The sequence below is a fragment of the Lissotriton helveticus genome, chromosome 8, assembly GCF_964261635.1.
Source record: "Lissotriton helveticus chromosome 8, aLisHel1.1, whole genome shotgun sequence".
Lineage (NCBI taxonomy): Eukaryota > Metazoa > Chordata > Amphibia > Caudata > Salamandridae > Lissotriton > Lissotriton helveticus.
This window is the reverse complement of record NC_136069.1, coordinates 253,736,832-253,754,174: the sequence shown is the minus strand read 5'-3', so window position 1 is coordinate 253,754,174 and position 17,343 is coordinate 253,736,832. Positions and strand designations below refer to the sequence as shown.

Below are 17,343 nucleotides of genomic sequence, written 5' to 3'. Positions count from 1 at the left end.
TTGGTCAGCCCTCTCAGGCCACCCAAATCAGTCATGCGCACATCCCTGTTCACAATGCAGGCTGCATCACAGCCTGCATGGAGAACATGCCCAGCCCTCCAGCCCTGGCTGAACACCTTGTCACAGCGCTTAAGAACAATCACAACGCCGCATTGCAGTGTTGTGATTGGCTTAGGGGAGGGAGCCTGGCTGCCTTCCTGTTCCTGGAAGCAAACTCAGGAGAGTAGGAGTACAGAAGATGCAGGAACCGGCCTTGAGGTAAGAATTTTCAAAAATTATATTTACAACCCCCGCTCCTCCTCACATCCCCGCCCCTCCAGTGTCCTTTGCCGTGTTTCCCACCCCCCCAGCTATCCAGTCTGCCCCACAACACTACATAATGGCAGCTGCGTACCACTGGTGCGCCAAAGGCAAGCCCGTCTGCATTCATCGGCCCCTCCTCGCCATCAACCCTGGACACCACACCGCCTGCCATTAAGCAACACTGTAGAATTCTCTTGCACCCTGCATCTCTCAAAACTGCAAATGCACCTTCTGCCACATCAGCACACCAGCGCCATCTGCCACCCAGCTGACCAATAGCGCATTCAACCAGCTCAACTGCATCCTCCTCAACGTGCAATCCCTCCATAAACACACAGCAGAAATCTGGGACCTATTTGAGGCCACCTCTTCAGACATCGCCTTCTTTATGGAAACCTGGACCAACCTCTGCCCTGGACTGGACATCGCCATCACCATCCACAACGGCTACAAATTCACCCGCACAAAACACCCCGAGCAGCCAAGAGAAGGCATGGCAGGCATAAGGGTGACGCAGTGCCACAGGGATAGGTTGGCACCATGCATTGCTGGAGGTGTGTCATGCTTGTGACACAACTGCAGCAATGCGTGACTTTTGTGCTGACAGATACGATAGGATTCCAGACGTATCTGTCATTAATTGTGACATGGAGCACCGTACAGTGAATACAGCACATCCATGGTGTTGCAAGAAGGAGGTAGTGAAAAGTGTTGCAAAGCTGTTTTGTCGCAGCAAAGCAACACTTAATGAATGAGGCCCAGGAATGCACCCTATCTTATTGATGGTGCGCATTCCTGCCCTGTAGTTTTGTCGCAGGACAGCACAGCAATGTTTCTAGCAGCCCTATCCAGCACCAACACTTTCTGAAATGAGGCCCCAAGTCTTTGCACCATTTTTAACACCAGATATTTTCTGGTATTCAAAAACTGCTCTTACTGGAGTTAGAGGCAGTTTTTTTTGATTTTGCACCATACAAGGTATTCCTTGTAAATATCGCGAAGTGGGGTGAGCAGCAGTTTTTGCTCGGGAACGCCTTCCATGCACGCCATTTTCGTTAAGTCCTGCTAACAGAAGTGGTGATCTTAAAAATTCGCGTTTTTGCCAGAAATGTGCTGCTAACTGCAGTTAGTGGCAAGTTGTAAATACAGTAATAAAAAAAAGCTGCCATAAAGTCAAAAAATGTACGTTATGACGGCGTTAAGTCCTTGTACATGTGCCCCTAAGTCTGAAGGTGAAACCTTCACCCAGGTTTACCCACTTGATGTGTCTGACCTCCGCTCCATCACAGTTTTCCTGATATCATACCTAGGGCCTGGTCAACCAATGATTGTTATTTTTCAATTAGGTTAAATGGGGTTCAAAATGTAACCGGTATGATAATTAGCACCTATTACAAGTTTAGCCCTCACAAAATAGGGCATTGCACCACTGTAAAGAAGGAAGCACAGCAAAATCGTGAGTTCAAAGAAGAATTTATTTCCATTTGAAGAGAGCCCCACGTCCTGCACCGATCGGTTGAGTCTCCATCTGCCTACAACAATTATGGCCCTAACAAGCAATCCAGAACATGAAATCCCACATAAACAGACTCAAGATGCGGCTTGAGGATGCAAAAACAGACTTGAGAATCAGCTCATGAAACAAAACTGTAAATAATAATCAATATTCCGCCGGTAGGAGTCCGGACGCTTGCCTGGCGGGCGGAGATGGACTGCTAAAATGGGGCCGGTGAAGGGCCAGGCTCCGCCGGCATGATTATGATGCCGGGGGTAGCCAGCCTTTCAGCGGCGGTGGAACCGCCATGGAAAGGCACCCCTCTACATGTCCCTGTACCAGGTGGCAGGCACTGTGCAGTGCCTGCCACGCAGTGCAGGGATATGCAGGACATGCTTTTTTGTACATCACAGCGGTGCTGCTGGTAGCAGCAACCGCCGCAATGTTAAATGCTGCAATCCGACCGCTGCGGTCGGATTTCGACTGCTGAGCATACTAATTGGACTGGTGGTTATGCTGCTGTCCTAGTGGGCGGTGCTTTCCCGCTACCATGGCGGTCAAAGTGATTTTCTGACCTCCATCCTAATAGACCCCTCTGTCTTGATTTGGATGCTTGCTGGGATGTGGGCCAATTTCTTTCCCGTGGCTTAAAAGAAATATGGATAAGCTATATTATGCTTGATCAGGCACGCAGCTGCATAGAGCAAGGTTTTTCTATTGACAGCATGGTGGTTATTTGTAGGCTTAGGAGCAGAGCGTGCCCCTACCTATGTAGGAAAACAGCAGAGTATGGATGGCGGAGCAGAAATTAGGAGCATCATTGAAGAGTTTCTTTTTTAAAATGAATCTCAGTTGACACCAGGCTATTTTTGACTTACTGTTAACATGGCCAAAAAAAAGAACAGTTAGAAGTCATTGTATAAGAGTAGAAAATGAATGCATTGCATGATTGATGGAGGTGAAAACATGTCAGTGACTTAGATTGAACCTGTGATTCTGATGCTAGGTCATAAAGAGGAAAATACTTTGTACCAACTTGAGGTTACTGTTGTGTCAACTTCATGCTCATTGATGCCAGTCTCCTGATTGTCAAGAAGCAACACCCCATGAGTTTTGTGTCTAAGGTGAAATAAAAACAATTAATTAAAGGCTGGAGCACCAAGGGATGTCTCAAGTAACAGAGCGTAGTTCCAACTTGGACATCACCATCTGCTTGATCATTTCTGTCTTTGGGAGAAAGCAGGAAAATTATTCTACACTGCAGAATAAATGTAGATTCTAAAGGACAGTAGTGTGTGGATAGCCAGTCATCGGCAGCTTTGAGCCCCTCTGCGAAGCTCAAGGGAACAATCCAGTAAGAAATACTATTATCTGTGATTTGGGAGGCATTGTTGAATTTGCTGTTTCAGTACTGCACTCTGGGCAGAAAACCCAAATAGTAGCCCTGCGTCATGTGGTGCTGGTCTATTTGTGCCCACGGTAGTAGTGCAATAATTAATTCCAGGACATTGACCATGTAGGGGAGATAGGAGATAGGTGATGGGAGATATTTGAAAGCTCATGAGGGTCAAGATAAACCCGGGCTTGTGTGATAGTATTTATGGCATTCTTTGTGCCCTGAGGACAGTATCGCATACAAAAGTGATTGTTTTGTCTATTAGGTTGAGTAGGATCCCTGTGTTAGTCAGTCTGCAGTAATCAGCAATAATACCTAATATATATTAGAATGGGGGCACATTCAATGTATCGCTTCTTCACGAAAACCAATCCAAAATTATTTTAAAAATGTAATTAACCTATCATATTACCTTTGCAGGGTATGATTTGTTTAATGTAGTTGCTCATGAATTGGGTCATGCACTTGGACTAGGACATTCAAAGGACCCAAATGCTCTGATGTTTCCAAAGTATAAATATTTTGAACCCAGCACATATCACCTTTCACTTGATGATGTCATGGGGATTCAGACTCTCTACGGTAAGTAAAACAACACTTTGAGTATATTAGAAAGAGTCATGCAACATATTGAACTAAGAATGCATTTGTTCTATTGAGGTTGGGATCTTTAGAGAACTGATTCAGGAAATGTAAGTTCTACTAAACATGCATGGGTGGTAAAGAGTAACTCAAAAAGTGGCAATAAACATTCAACTTCCTTCTAATCAAAAGTATTAATCTAATTGCTCCATTATCCAGTTCACATTTATTTAAAAAAAATTTACAAATAAATGCTATCAATTTTTTGTGTAAAGGCATTTATGATATAGATGAACGTAAATTCATTTGCTGTTTACTAGGCACATGCTATTTCAATCTGTAGTAAATATTAAAAATTGTGTTTATTTAAGGTTCTCGTTCTGGAAAAGCGACCATGGTAACTGTTCCTGAAAAATGTAATCCTACTTTATCACTTGATGCAGTAACCACTTTTGGACCCGGCCTTCTTTTAATCAAAGATGGGTAAGGTATCACCTATACAGTGCATTAGTGTATTTAATTATTTTAAAGTGAGCTTGTAACCTAGAAACGTCTATGATTTTTCTAAATTTCATACATTTAGCAATTCTTATGTTTTTCGTGATTACCATGTGGTAAAAGCTTGTGTTTTTGCTCCGCTGAAAGCATGACACAGCTGTATTTCCTGTACATAGCTTTTTGTGCTGCAATATTGATACCTTCATAACAATGTTTGGAAAATGCTATAAAGGCTTATCACTTTGTCTGGCAACATCAACAAGTCTGGAAAAATGTTGATGAATGTATATATTCTACCACAGTCAAAACATTAATGGCTTTATGAATTATGAAGATGGTTTATGAAGTGCCCACAAACTTATATATAAATAATAAATAAATTAATAAATATAACCCTCTCAATTCATGCACTTTCCCTAATTTTTGTTAGAATGGCTGGAGTTAGAATAGTATGTGTCCCCCCTCAATGTATGTGTTTTCTCCAATGTCCGATAGACTGGAGTTAGAGAATTAAATCACCACTCGAAGTATGCACTTTCCCCAATGTTTATTAGCGTGTAGTTGGCATAGTAAATCTGCCCGATACAAAAGGGGATGATGGACGGAGCGTTTGAACAAATCAAACACTCACCCCCAGTCAACTGATCTGGGTTTAATCCATCACCATTCTTTAGTTCACTCAGCCACCCCAGTTCAGACATGGCTATATGCAAATCAGTCTGACCCTGTGCCTTATGGGAACAGTCCAGCCCGAACTGCCAAGCCATGTCTTCCCTGGACCGGAAACAAGCATCCTGGGACCGGTTTCGGATTCATAATCCTCATCAGCCAGGCTATCTTGAATCCAGTGGCCAAGTGAACAAGGGACTCACGTCTGAGTATACCCTGCCACACTTAGGGCGAACAAAGCGATACAAAAGGGGATGATGGACGGAGCGTTTGAACAAATCAAACACTCACCCCCAGTCAACTGATCTGGGTTTAATCCATCACCATTCTTTAGTTCACTCAGCCACCCCAGTTCAGACATGGCTATATGCAAATCAGTCTGACCCTGTGCCTTATGGGAACAGTCCAGCCCGAACTGCCAAGCCATGTCTTCCCTGGACCGGAAACAAGCATCCTGGGACCAGTTTCGGATTCATAATCCTCATCAGCCAGGCTATCTTGAATCCAGTGGCCAAGTGAACAAGTGACTCACGTTCCAAAGGCTCTACCATGAGCCCCAAACATCACTCCTGTCCTCATCCATCGCGCAGCTCCACATACGAGACTCCTTGGATAGCGAGTCTCGTGGCCCCCGTTTCTTCGGGGTGGTGCAACCCAGCGGCGGACCACCGCTAATGTATTACGTTCCATGGGGTTGTCCAAGTAGCGGGTAGCACCCGAGCCTGTATGCGCCTTCCCCTAAGTGTTAGTTGGTATGGGCAGTTGTGTGTTTGAAATAGGTCCGACGCGTTTCGGAAATTTATTTTCCTCATCAGGGGCCAGCAGTAAAGTGCACGACGTCTACCATCTCCCTATATGAAAACACACATTGTGCTTGTCGGAGATGAAGTCCATATATCCTGGATGGATGCACTTTCAAATTACTGCTCGTTCCAAAGGCTCTACCATGAGCCCCATATATCACTCCTGTCCTCATCTATCGCGCAGCTCCACATACGAGACTCCTTGGATAGCGAAACTCGTGGCCCCTGTTTCTTCGGGATGGTGCAACCCAGCGGCGGACCGCCACTAATGTAGTGCGCTCCATGGGGTTATCCAAGTAGCAGGTAGCACCCGAGCCTGCGTGCGCCTTCCCCAAAGTGTTAGTTGGTATGGGCAGTTGTGTGTTTCGGAAATGTATTTTCCTCATCAGGGGCCAGCAGTAAAGTGCACGACGTCTACCATCTCCCTATATGAAAACACACATTTTGCTTGTGAGAGATGTAGTCCATATATCCTGGATGGATGCACTTTCAAATTACTGCTCGTTCCAAAGGATCTACCATGAGCCCCAAACATCACTCCTGTCCTCATCCATCGCGCAGCTCCACATACGAGACTCCTTGGATAGCGAGTCTCGTGGCCCCCGTTTCTTCGGGGTGGTGCAACCCAGCGGCGGACAGCCGCTAATGTATTACGCTCCATGGGGTTGTCCAAGTAGCGGGTAGCACCCGAGCCTGCGTGCGCCTTCCCTAAAGCGTTAGTTGGTATGGGCAGTTGTGTGTTTGAAATAGGCCCGACGCGTTTCAGAAATTTATTTTCCTCATCAGGGGCCAGCATTAAAGTGCACTGCGTCTACCATCTCCCTATATGAAAACACACATTGTGCTTGTGGGAGATGTAGTCCATATATCCTGGATGGATGCGCTTTCAAATTACTGCTCGTTCCAAAGGCTCTACCATGATCTCCAAACATCACTCCTGTCCTCATCCATCGCGCAGCTCCACATACGAGACTCCTTGGATAGCGAGTCTCGTGGCCCCCGTTCCTTCGGGGTGGTGCAACCCAGCGGCGGACCGCCGCTAATGTATTACGCTCCATGGGGTTCTCCAAGTAGCAGGTAGCACCCAAGCCTGCGCGCGCCTTCCCCAAAGCGTTAGTTGGTATGGGCAGTTGTGTGTTTGAAATAGGCCCGACGCGTTTCAGAAATGTATTTTCCTCATCAGGGGCCAGTAGTAAAGTGCACGACGTCTACCATCTCCCTATATGAAAACACACATTGTGCTTGTGGGAGATGTAGTCCATATATCCTGGATGGATGCACTTTCAAATTACTGCTCATTCCAAAGGCCCTACCATGAGCCCCAAACATCACTCCTGTCCTCATCCATCGCGCAGCTCCACATACGAGACTCCTTGGATAGCGAGTCTCGTGGCCCCCGTTTCTTCGGGGTGGTGCAACCCAGCGGCGGACAGCCGCTAATGTATTACGCTCCATGGGGTTGTCCAAGTAGCGGTAGCACCCGTGCCTGCGTGCGCCTTCCCTAAAGCGTTAGTTGGTATGGGCAGTTGTGTGTTTGAAATAGGCCCGACACGTTTCGGAAATTTATTTTCCTCATCAGGGGCCAGCAGTAAAGTGCACGGCTTCTACTATCTCCCTATATGAAAACACACATTGTGCTTGTGGGAGATGTAGTCCATATATCCTGGATGGATGCGCTTTCAAATTACTGCTCGTTCCAAAGGCTCTACCATGAGCCCCAAATATCACTCCTGTCCTCATCTATCGCGCAGCTCCACATACGAGACTCCTTGGATAGCGAGTCTCGTGGCCCCCGTTCCTTCGGGGTGGTGCAACCCAGCGGCGGACCGCCGCTAATGTATTACGCTCCATGGGGTTCTCCAAGTAGCAGGTAGCACCCGAGCCTGCGTGCGCCTTCCCCAAAGCGTTAGTTGGTATGGGCAGTTGTGTGTTTGAAATAGGCCCGACGCGTTTCAGAAATGTATTTTCCTCATCAGGGGCCAGTAGTAAAGTGCACGACGTCTACCATCTCCCTATATGAAAACACACATTGTGCTTGTGGGAGATGTAGTCCATATATCCTGGATGGATGCACTTTCAAATTACTGCACGTTCCAAAGGCTCTACCATGAGCCCCAAACATCACTCCTGTCCTCATCCATCGCGCAGCTCCACATACAAGACTCCTTGGATAGCGAGTCTCGTGGCCCCCGTTTCTTCGGGGTGGTGCAACCCAGCGGCGGACCACCGCTAATGTATTATGCTCCATGGGGTTGTCCAAGTAGCGGGTAGCACCCGAGCCTGCGTGCGCCTTCCCCAAAGCGTTAGTTGGTATGGGCAGTTGTGTGTTTGAAATAGGCCCGACGCGTTTCCGAAATTTGTTTTCCTCATCAGGGGCCAGCAGTAAAGTGCACGACGTCTACCATCTCCCTATATGAAAACACACATTGTGCTTGTGGGAGATGTAGTCCATATATCCTGGATGGATGCACTTTCAAATTACTGCTCATTCCAAAGGCCCTACCATGAGCCTCAAACATCACTCCTGTCCTCATCCATCGCGCAGCTCCACATACGAGACTCCTTGGATAGCGAGTCTCGTGGCCCCCGTTTCTTCGGGGTGGTGCAACCCAGCGGCGGACAGCCGCTAATGTATTACGCTCCATGGGGTTGTCCAAGTAGCGGGTAGCACCCGAGCCTGCGTGCGCCTTCCCTAAAGCGTTAGTTGGTATGGGCAGTTGTGTGTTTGAAATAGGCCTGACGCGTTTCGGAAATTTATTTTCCTCATCAGGGGCCAGCAGTAAAGTGCACGGCTTCTACTATCTCCCTATATGAAAACACACATTGTGCTTGTGGGAGATGTAGTCCATATATCCTGGATGGATGCGCTTTCAAATTACTGCTCGTTCCAAAGGCTCTACCATGAGCTCCAAACATCACTCCTGTCCTCATCCATCGCGCAGCTCCACATACGAGACTCCTTGGATAGCGAGTCTCGTGGCCCCCGTTCCTTCGGGGTGGTGCAACCCAGCGGCGGACTGCCGCTAATGTATTACGCTCCATGGGGTTCTCCAAGTAGCAGGTAGCACCCGAGCCTGCGTGCGCCTTCCCCAAAGCGTTAGTTGGTATGGGCAGTTGTGTGTTTGAAATAGGCCCGACGCGTTTCAGAAATGTATTTTCCTCATCAGGGGCCAGTAGTAAAGTGCACGACGTCTACCATCTCCCTATATGAAAACACACATTGTGCTTGTGGGAGATGTAGTCCATATATCCTGGATGGATGCGCTTTCAAATTACTGCTCATTCCAAAGGCTCTACCATGATCTCCAAACATCACTCCTGTCCTCATCCATCGCGCAGCTCCACATACGAGACTCCTTGGATAGCGAGTCTCGTGGCCCCCGTTCCTTCGGGGTGGTGCAACCCAGCGGCGGACCGCCGCTAATGTATTACGCTCCATGGGGTTCTCCAAGTAGCAGGTAGCACCCGGGCCTGCGTGCGCCTTCCCCAAAGCGTTAGTTGGTATGGGCAGTTGTGTGTTTGAAATAGTCCCGACGCGTTTCAGAAATGTATTTTCCTCATCAGGGGCCAGTAGTAAAGTGCACGACGTCTACCATCTCCCTATATGAAAACACACATTGTGCTTGTGGGAGATGTAGTCCATATATCCTGGATGGATGCACTTTCAAATTACTGCACGTTCCAAAGGCTCTACCATGAGCCCCAAACATCACTCCTGTCCTCATCCATCGCGCAGCTCCACATACAAGACTCCTTGGATAGCGAGTCTCGTGGCCCCCGTTTCTTCGGGGTGGTGCAACCCAGCGGCGGACCACCGCTAATGTATTATGCTCCATGGGGTTGTCCAAGTAGCGGGTAGCACCCGAGCCTGCGTGCGCCTTCCCCAAAACGTTAGTTGGTATGGGCAGTTGTGTGTTTGAAATAGGCCCGACGCGTTTCAGAAATTTGTTTTCCTCATCAGGGGCCAGCAGTAAAGTGCACGACGTCTACCATCTCCCTATATGAAAACACACATTGTGCTTGTGGGAGATGTAGTCCATATATCCTGGATGGATGCACTTTCAAATTACTGCTCATTCCAAAGGCCCTACCATGAGCCCCAAACATCACTCCTGTCCTCATCCATCGCGCAGCTCCACATACGAGACTCCTTGGATAGCGAGTCTCGTGGCCCCCGTTTCTTCGGGGTGGTGCAACCCAGCGGCGGACAGCCGCTAATGTATTACGCTCCATGGGGTTGTCCAAGTAGCGGGTAGCACCCGAGCCTGCGTGCGCCTTCCCTAAAGCGTTAGTTGGTATGGGCAGTTGTGTGTTTGAAATAGGCCCGACGCGTTTCGGAAATTTATTTTCCTCATCAGGGGCCAGCAGTAAAGTGCACGGCTTCTACTATCTCCCTATATGAAAACACACATTGTGCTTGTGGGAGATGTAGTCCATATATCCTGGATGGATGCGCTTTCAAATTACTGCTCGTTCCAAAGGCTCTACCATGAGCTCCAAACATCACTCCTGTCCTCATCCATCGCACAGCTCCACATACAAGACTCCTTGGATATCGAGTCTCGTGGTCCCCGTTTCTTCGGGGTGGTGCAACCCAGCGGCGGACCACCGCTAATGTATTACGCTCCATGGGGTTGTCCAAGTAGCGGGTAGCACCCGAGCCTGCGTGCGCCTTCCCAAAGCGTTAGTTGCTATGGGCAGTTGTGTGTTTGAAATAGGCCCGACGCATTTCAGAAATTTGTTTTCCTCATCAGGGGCCAGCAGTAAAGTGCACGACGTCTACCATCTCCCTATATGAAAACACACATTGTGCTTGTCGGAGATGTAGTCCATATATCCTGGATGGATGCACTTTCAAATTATTGCTCGTTCCAAAGGCTCTACCATGAGCCCCAAATATCACTCCTGTCCTCATCTATCGCGCAGCTCAACATACAAGACTCCTTGGATAGCGAGTCTCGTGGTCCCCGTTTCTTCGGGGTGGTGCAACCCAGCGGCGGACCACTGCTAATGTATTACGCTCCATCGGGTTGTCCAAGTAGCGGGTAGCACCCGAGCCTGCGTGCGCCTTCCCCAAAGTGTTAGTTGGTATGGGCAGTTGTGTGTTTGAAATAGGCCCGACGCGTTTCGGAAATTTATTTTCCTCATCAGGGGCCAGCAGTAAAGTGCACGACGTCTACCATCTCCCTATATGAAAACACACTTTGTGCTTGTGGGAGATGTAGTCCATATATCCTGGATGGATGCAATTTCAAATTACTGCTCGTTCCAAAGGCTCTACCATGAGCCCCAAATATCACTCCTGTCCTCATCTATCGCGCAGCTCAACATACAAGACTCCTTGGATAGCGAGTCTCGTGGTCCCCGTTTCTTCGGGGTGGTGCAACCCAGCGGCGGACCACCGCTAATGTATTACGCTCCATCGGGTTGTCCAAGTAGCGGGTAGCACCCGAGCCTGCGTGCGCCTTCCCCAAAGCGTTAGTTGGTATGGGCAGTTGTGTGTTTGAAATAGTCCCGACGCGTTTCAGAAATTTATTTTCCTCATCAGGGGCCAGTAGTAAAGTGCACGACGTCTACCATATCCCTATATGAAAACACACATTGTGCTAGTGGGAGATGTAGTCCATATATCCTGGATGGATGCACTTTCAAATTACTGCTCATTCCAAAGGCCCTACCATGAGCCCCAAACATCACTCCTGTCCTCATCCATCGCGCAGCTCCACATACGAGACTCCTTGGATAGCGAGTCTCGTGGCCCCCGTTTCTTCGGGGTGGTGCAACCCAGCGGCGGACAGCCGCTAATGTATTACGCTCCATGGGGTTGTCCAAGTAGCGGTAGCACCCGTGCCTGCGTGCGCCTTCCCTAAAGCGTTAGTTGGTATGGGCAGTTGTGTGTTTGAAATAGGCCCGACACGTTTCGGAAATTTATTTTCCTCATCAGGGGCCAGCAGTAAAGTGCACGGCTTCTACTATCCCCCTATATGAAAACACACATTGTGCTTGTGGGAGATGTAGTCCATATATCCTGGATGGATGCGCTTTCAAATTACTGCTCGTTCCAAAGGCTCTACCATGAGCCCCAAATATCACTCCTGTCCTCATCTATCGCGCAGCTCCACATACGAGACTCCTTGGATAGCGAGTCTCGTGGCCCCCGTTCCTTCGGGGTGGTGCAACCCAGCGGCGGACCGCCGCTAATGTATTACGCTCCATGGGGTTCTCCAAGTAGCAGGTAGCACCCGAGCCTGCGTGCGCCTTCCCCAAAGCGTTAGTTGGTATGGGCAGTTGTGTGTTTGAAATAGGCCCGACGCGTTTCAGAAATGTATTTTCCTCATCAGGGGCCAGTAGTAAAGTGCACGACGTCTACCATCTCCCTATATGAAAACACACATTGTGCTTGTGGGAGATGTAGTCCATATATCCTGGATGGATGCACTTTCAAATTACTGCACGTTCCAAAGGCTCTACCATGAGCCCCAAACATCACTCCTGTCCTCATCCATCGCGCAGCTCCACATACAAGACTCCTTGGATAGCGAGTCTCGTGGCCCCCGTTTCTTCGGGGTGGTGCAACCCAGCGGCGGACCACCGCTAATGTATTATGCTCCATGGGGTTGTCCAAGTAGCGGGTAGCACCCGAGCCTGCGTGCGCCTTCCCCAAAGCGTTAGTTGGTATGGGCAGTTGTGTGTTTGAAATAGGCCCGACGCGTTTCAGAAATTTGTTTTCCTCATCAGGGGCCAGCAGTAAAGTGCACGACGTCTACCATCTCCCTATATGAAAACACACATTGTGCTTGTGGGAGATGTAGTCCATATATCCTGGATGGATGCACTTTCAAATTACTGCTCATTCCAAAGGCCCTACCATGAGCCTCAATCATCACTCCTGTCCTCATCCATCGCGCAGCTCCACATACGAGACTCCTTGGATAGCGAGTCTCGTGGCCCCCGTTTCTTCGGGGTGGTGCAACCCAGCGGCGGACAGCCGCTAATGTATTACGCTCCATGGGGTTGTCCAAGTAGCGGGTAGCACCCGAGCCTGCGTGCGCCTTCCCTAAAGCGTTAGTTGGTATGGGCAGTTGTGTGTTTGAAATAGGCCTGACGCGTTTCGGAAATTTATTTTCCTCATCAGGGGCCAGCAGTAAAGTGCACGGCTTCTACTATCTCCCTATATGAAAACACACATTGTGCTTGTGGGAGATGTAGTCCATATATCCTGGATGGATGCGCTTTCAAATTACTGCTCGTTCCAAAGGCTCTACCATGAGCTCCAAACATCACTCCTGTCCTCATCCAATGCGCAGCTCCACATACGAGACTCCTTGGATAGCGAGTCTCGTGGCCCCCGTTCCTTCGGGGTGGTGCAACCCAGCGGCGGACTGCCGCTAATGTATTACGCTCCATGGGGTTCTCCAAGTAGCAGGTAGCACCCGAGCCTGCGTGCGCCTTCCCCAAAGCGTTAGTTGGTATGGGCAGTTGTGTGTTTGAAATAGGCCAGACGCGTTTCAGAAATGTATTTTCCTCATCAGGGGCCAGTAGTAAAGTGCACGACGTCTACCATCTCCCTATATGAAAACACACATTGTGCTTGTGGGAGATGTAGTCCATATATCCTGGATGGATGCGCTTTCAAATTACTGCTCGTTCCAAAGGCTCTACCATGATCTCCAAACATCACTCCTGTCCTCATCCATCGCGCAGCTCCACATACGAGACTCCTTGGATAGCGAGTCTCGTGGCCCCCGTTCCTTCGGGGTGGTGCAACCCAGCGGCGCACCGCCGCTAATGTATTACGCTCCATGGGGTTCTCCAAGTAGCAGGTAGCACCCGAGCCTGCGTGCGCCTTCCCCAAAGCGTTAGTTGGTATGGGCAGTTGTGTGTTTGAAATAGGCCCGACGCGTTTCAGAAATGTATTTTCCTCATCAGGGGCCAGTAGTAAAGTGCACGACGTCTACCATCTCCCTATATGAAAACACACATTGTGCTTGTGGGAGATGTAGTCCATATATCCTGGATGGATGCACTTTCAAATTACTGCACGTTCCAAAGGCTCTACCATGAGCCCCAAACATCACTCCTGTCCTCATCCATTGCGCAGCTCCACATACAAGACTCCTTGGATAGCGAGTCTCGTGGCCCCCCTTTCTTCAGGGTGGTGCAACCCAGCGGCGGACCACCGCTAATGTATTATGCTCCATGGGGTTGTCCAAGTAGCGGGTAGCACCCGAGCCTGCGTGCGCCTTCCCCAAAACGTTAGTTGGTATGGGCAGTTGTGTGTTTGAAATAGGCCCGACGCGTTTCAGAAATTTGTTTTCCTCATCAGGGGCCAGCAGTAAAGTGCACGACGTCTACCATCTCCCTATATGAAAACACACATTGTGCTTGTGGGAGATGTAGTCCATATATCCTGGATGGATGCACTTTCAAATTACTGCTCATTCCAAAGGCCCTACCATGAGCCCCAAACATCACTTCTGTCCTCATCCATCGCGCAGCTCCACATACGAGACTCCTTGGATAGCGAGTCTCGTGGCCCCCGTTTCTTCGGGGTGGTGCAACCCAGCGTCGGACAGCCGCTAATGTATTACGCTCCATGGGGTTGTCCAAGTAGCGGGTAGCACCCGAGCCTGCGTGCGCCTTCCCTAAAGCGTTAGTTGGTATGGGCAGTTGTGTGTTTGAAATAGGCCCGACGCGTTTCGGAAATTTATTTTCCTCATCAGGGGCCAGCAGTAAAGTGCACGGCTTCTACTATCTCCCTATATGAAAACACACATTGTGCTTGTGGGAGATGTAGTCCATATATCCTGGATGGATGCGCTTTCAAATTACTGCTCGTTCCAAAGGCTCTACCATGAGCTCCAAACATCACTCCTGTCTTCATCCATCGCGCAGCTCCACATACGAGACTCCTTGGATAGCGAGTCTTGTGGCCCCCGTTCCTTCGGGGTGGTGCAACCCAGCGGCGGACCGCCGCTAATGTATTACGCTCCATGGGGTTGTCCAAGTAGCAGGTAGCATCCGAGCCTGCGTGCGCCTTCCCCAAAGCGTTAGTTGGTATGGGCAGTTGTGTGTTTGAAATAGGCCCGACGCGTTTCGGAAATTTATTTTCCTCATCAGGGGCCAGTAGTAAAGTGCACGACGTCTACCATCTCCCTATATGAAAACACACATTGTGCTTGTGGGAGATGTAGTCCATATATCCTGGATGGATGCACTTTCAAATTACTGCACGTTCCAAAGGCTCTACCATGAGCCCCAAACATCACTCCTGTCCTCATCCATCGCGCAGCTCCACATACAAGACTCCTTGGATAGCGAGTCTCGTGGTCCCCGTTTCTTCGGGGTGGTGCAACCCAGCGGCGGACCACCGCTAATGTATTACGCTCCATGGGGTTGTCCAAGTAGCGGGTAGCACCCGAGCCTGCGTGCGCCTTCCCAAAGCGTTAGTTGCTATGGGCAGTTGTGTGTTTGAAATAGGCCCGACGCATTTCAGAAATTTGTTTTCCTCATCAGGGGCCAGTAGTAAAGTGCACGACGTCTACCATCTCCCTATATGAAAACACACATTGTGCTTGTGGGAGATGTAGTCCATATATCCTGGATGGATGCACTTTCAAATTACTGCTCATTCCAAAGGCCCTACCATGAGCCCCAAACATCACTCCTGTCCTCATCCATCGCGCAGCTCCACATACGAGACTCCTTGGATAGCGAGTCTCGTGGCCCTCGTTTCTTCGGGGTGGTGCAACCCAGCGGCGGACAGCCGCTAATGTATTACGCTCCATGGGGTTGTCCAAGTAGCGGGTAGCACCCGAGCCTGCGTGCGCCTTCCCTAAAGCGTTAGTTGGTATGGGCAGTTGTGTGTTTGAAATAGGCCCGACGCGTTTCGGAAATTTATTTTCCTCATCAGGGGCCAGCAGTAAAGTGCACGGCTTCTACTATCTCCCTATATGAAAACACACATTGTGCTTGTGGGAGATGTAGTCCATATATCCTGGATGGATGCGCTTTCAAATTACTGCTCGTTCCAAAGGCTCTACCATGAGCTCCAAACATCACTCCTGTCTTCATCCATCGCGCAGCTCCACATACGAGACTCCTTGGATAGCGAGTCTTGTGGCCCCCGTTCCTTCGGGGTGGTGCAACCCAGCGGCAGACCGCCGCTAATGTATTACGCTCCATGGGGTTGTCCAAGTAGCAGGTAGCATCCGAGCCTGCGTGCGCCTTCCCCAAAGCGTTAGTTGGTATGGGCAGTTGTGTGTTTGAAATAGGCCCGACGCGTTTCGGAAATTTATTTTCCTCATCAGGGGCCAGTAGTAAAGTGCACGACGTCTACCATCTCCCTATATGAAAACACACATTGTGCTTGTGGGAGATGTAGTCCATATATCCTGGATGGATGCACTTTCAAATTACTGCACGTTCCAAAGGCTCTACCATGAGCCCCAAACATCACTCCTGTCCTCATCCATCGCGCAGCTCCACATACAAGACTCCTTGGATAGCGAGTCTCGTGGTCCCCGTTTCTTCGGGGTGGTGCAACCCAGCGGCGGACCACCGCTAATGTATTACGCTCCATGGGGTTGTCCAAGTAGCGGGTAGCACCCGAGCCTGCGTGCGCCTTCCCAAAGCGTTAGTTGCTATGGGCAGTTGTGTGTTTGAAATAGGCCCGACGCATTTCAGAAATTTGTTTTCCTCATCAGGGGCCAGTAGTAAAGTGCACGACGTCTACCATCTCCCTATATGAAAACACACATTGTGCTTGTGGGAGATGTAGTCCATATATCCTGGATGGATGCGCTTTCAAATTACTGCTCGTTCCAAAGGCTCTACCATGATCTCCAAACATCACTCCTGTCCTCATCCATCGCGCAGCTCCACATACGAGACTCCTTGGATAGCGAGTCTCGTGGCCCCCGTTCCTTCGGGGTGGTGCAACCCAGCGGCGGACCGCCGCTAATGTATTACGCTCCATGGGGTTCTCCAAGTAGCAGGTAGCACCCGAGCCTGCGTGCGCCTTCCCCAAAGCGTTAGTTGGTATGGGCAGTTGTGTGTTTGAAATAGGCCCGACGCGTTTCAGAAATGTATTTTCCTCATCAGGGGCCAGTAGTAAAGTGCACGACGTCTACCATCTCCCTATATGAAAACACACATTGTGCTTGTGGGAGATGTAGTCCATATATCCTGGATGGATGCACTTTCAAATTACTGCACGTTCCAAAGGCTCTACCATGAGCCCCAAACATCACTCCTGTCCTCATCCATCGCGCAGCTCCACATACAAGACTCCTTGGATAGCGAGTCTCGTGGCCCCCGTTTCTTCGGGGTGGTGCAACCCAGCGGCGGACCACCGCTAATGTATTATGCTCCATGGGGTTGTCCAAGTAGCGGGTAGCACCCGAGCCTGCGTGCGCCTTCCCCAAAACGTTAGTTGGTATGGTCAATTGTGTGTTTGAAATAGGCCCGACGCGTTTCAGAAATTTGTTTTCCTCATCAGGGGCCAGCAGTAAAGTGCACGACGTCTACCATCTCCCTATATGAAAACACACATTGTGCTTGTGGGAGATGTAGTCCATATATCCTGGATGGATGCA

The 17,343-nt window shown here is 49.5% G+C and overlaps 1 protein-coding gene across 2 annotated transcripts in view; it reads left to right on the top strand.

The window, feature by feature from the left end:
- The window catches only part of LOC144771586 (matrix metalloproteinase-20-like), a 252,435-nt gene that overhangs the window by 164,471 nt on the left and 70,621 nt on the right, over positions 1 to 17,343 (top strand). For both annotated transcript variants that reach the window (XM_078655972.1, XM_078655971.1), the window contains exons 5-6: positions 3,615 to 3,776; positions 4,148 to 4,259. In XM_078655972.1, the coding sequence (XP_078512098.1) occupies positions 3,615 to 3,776; positions 4,148 to 4,259 (274 nt within the window). The remainder of the gene's footprint in view (positions 1 to 3,614; positions 3,777 to 4,147; positions 4,260 to 17,343) is intronic.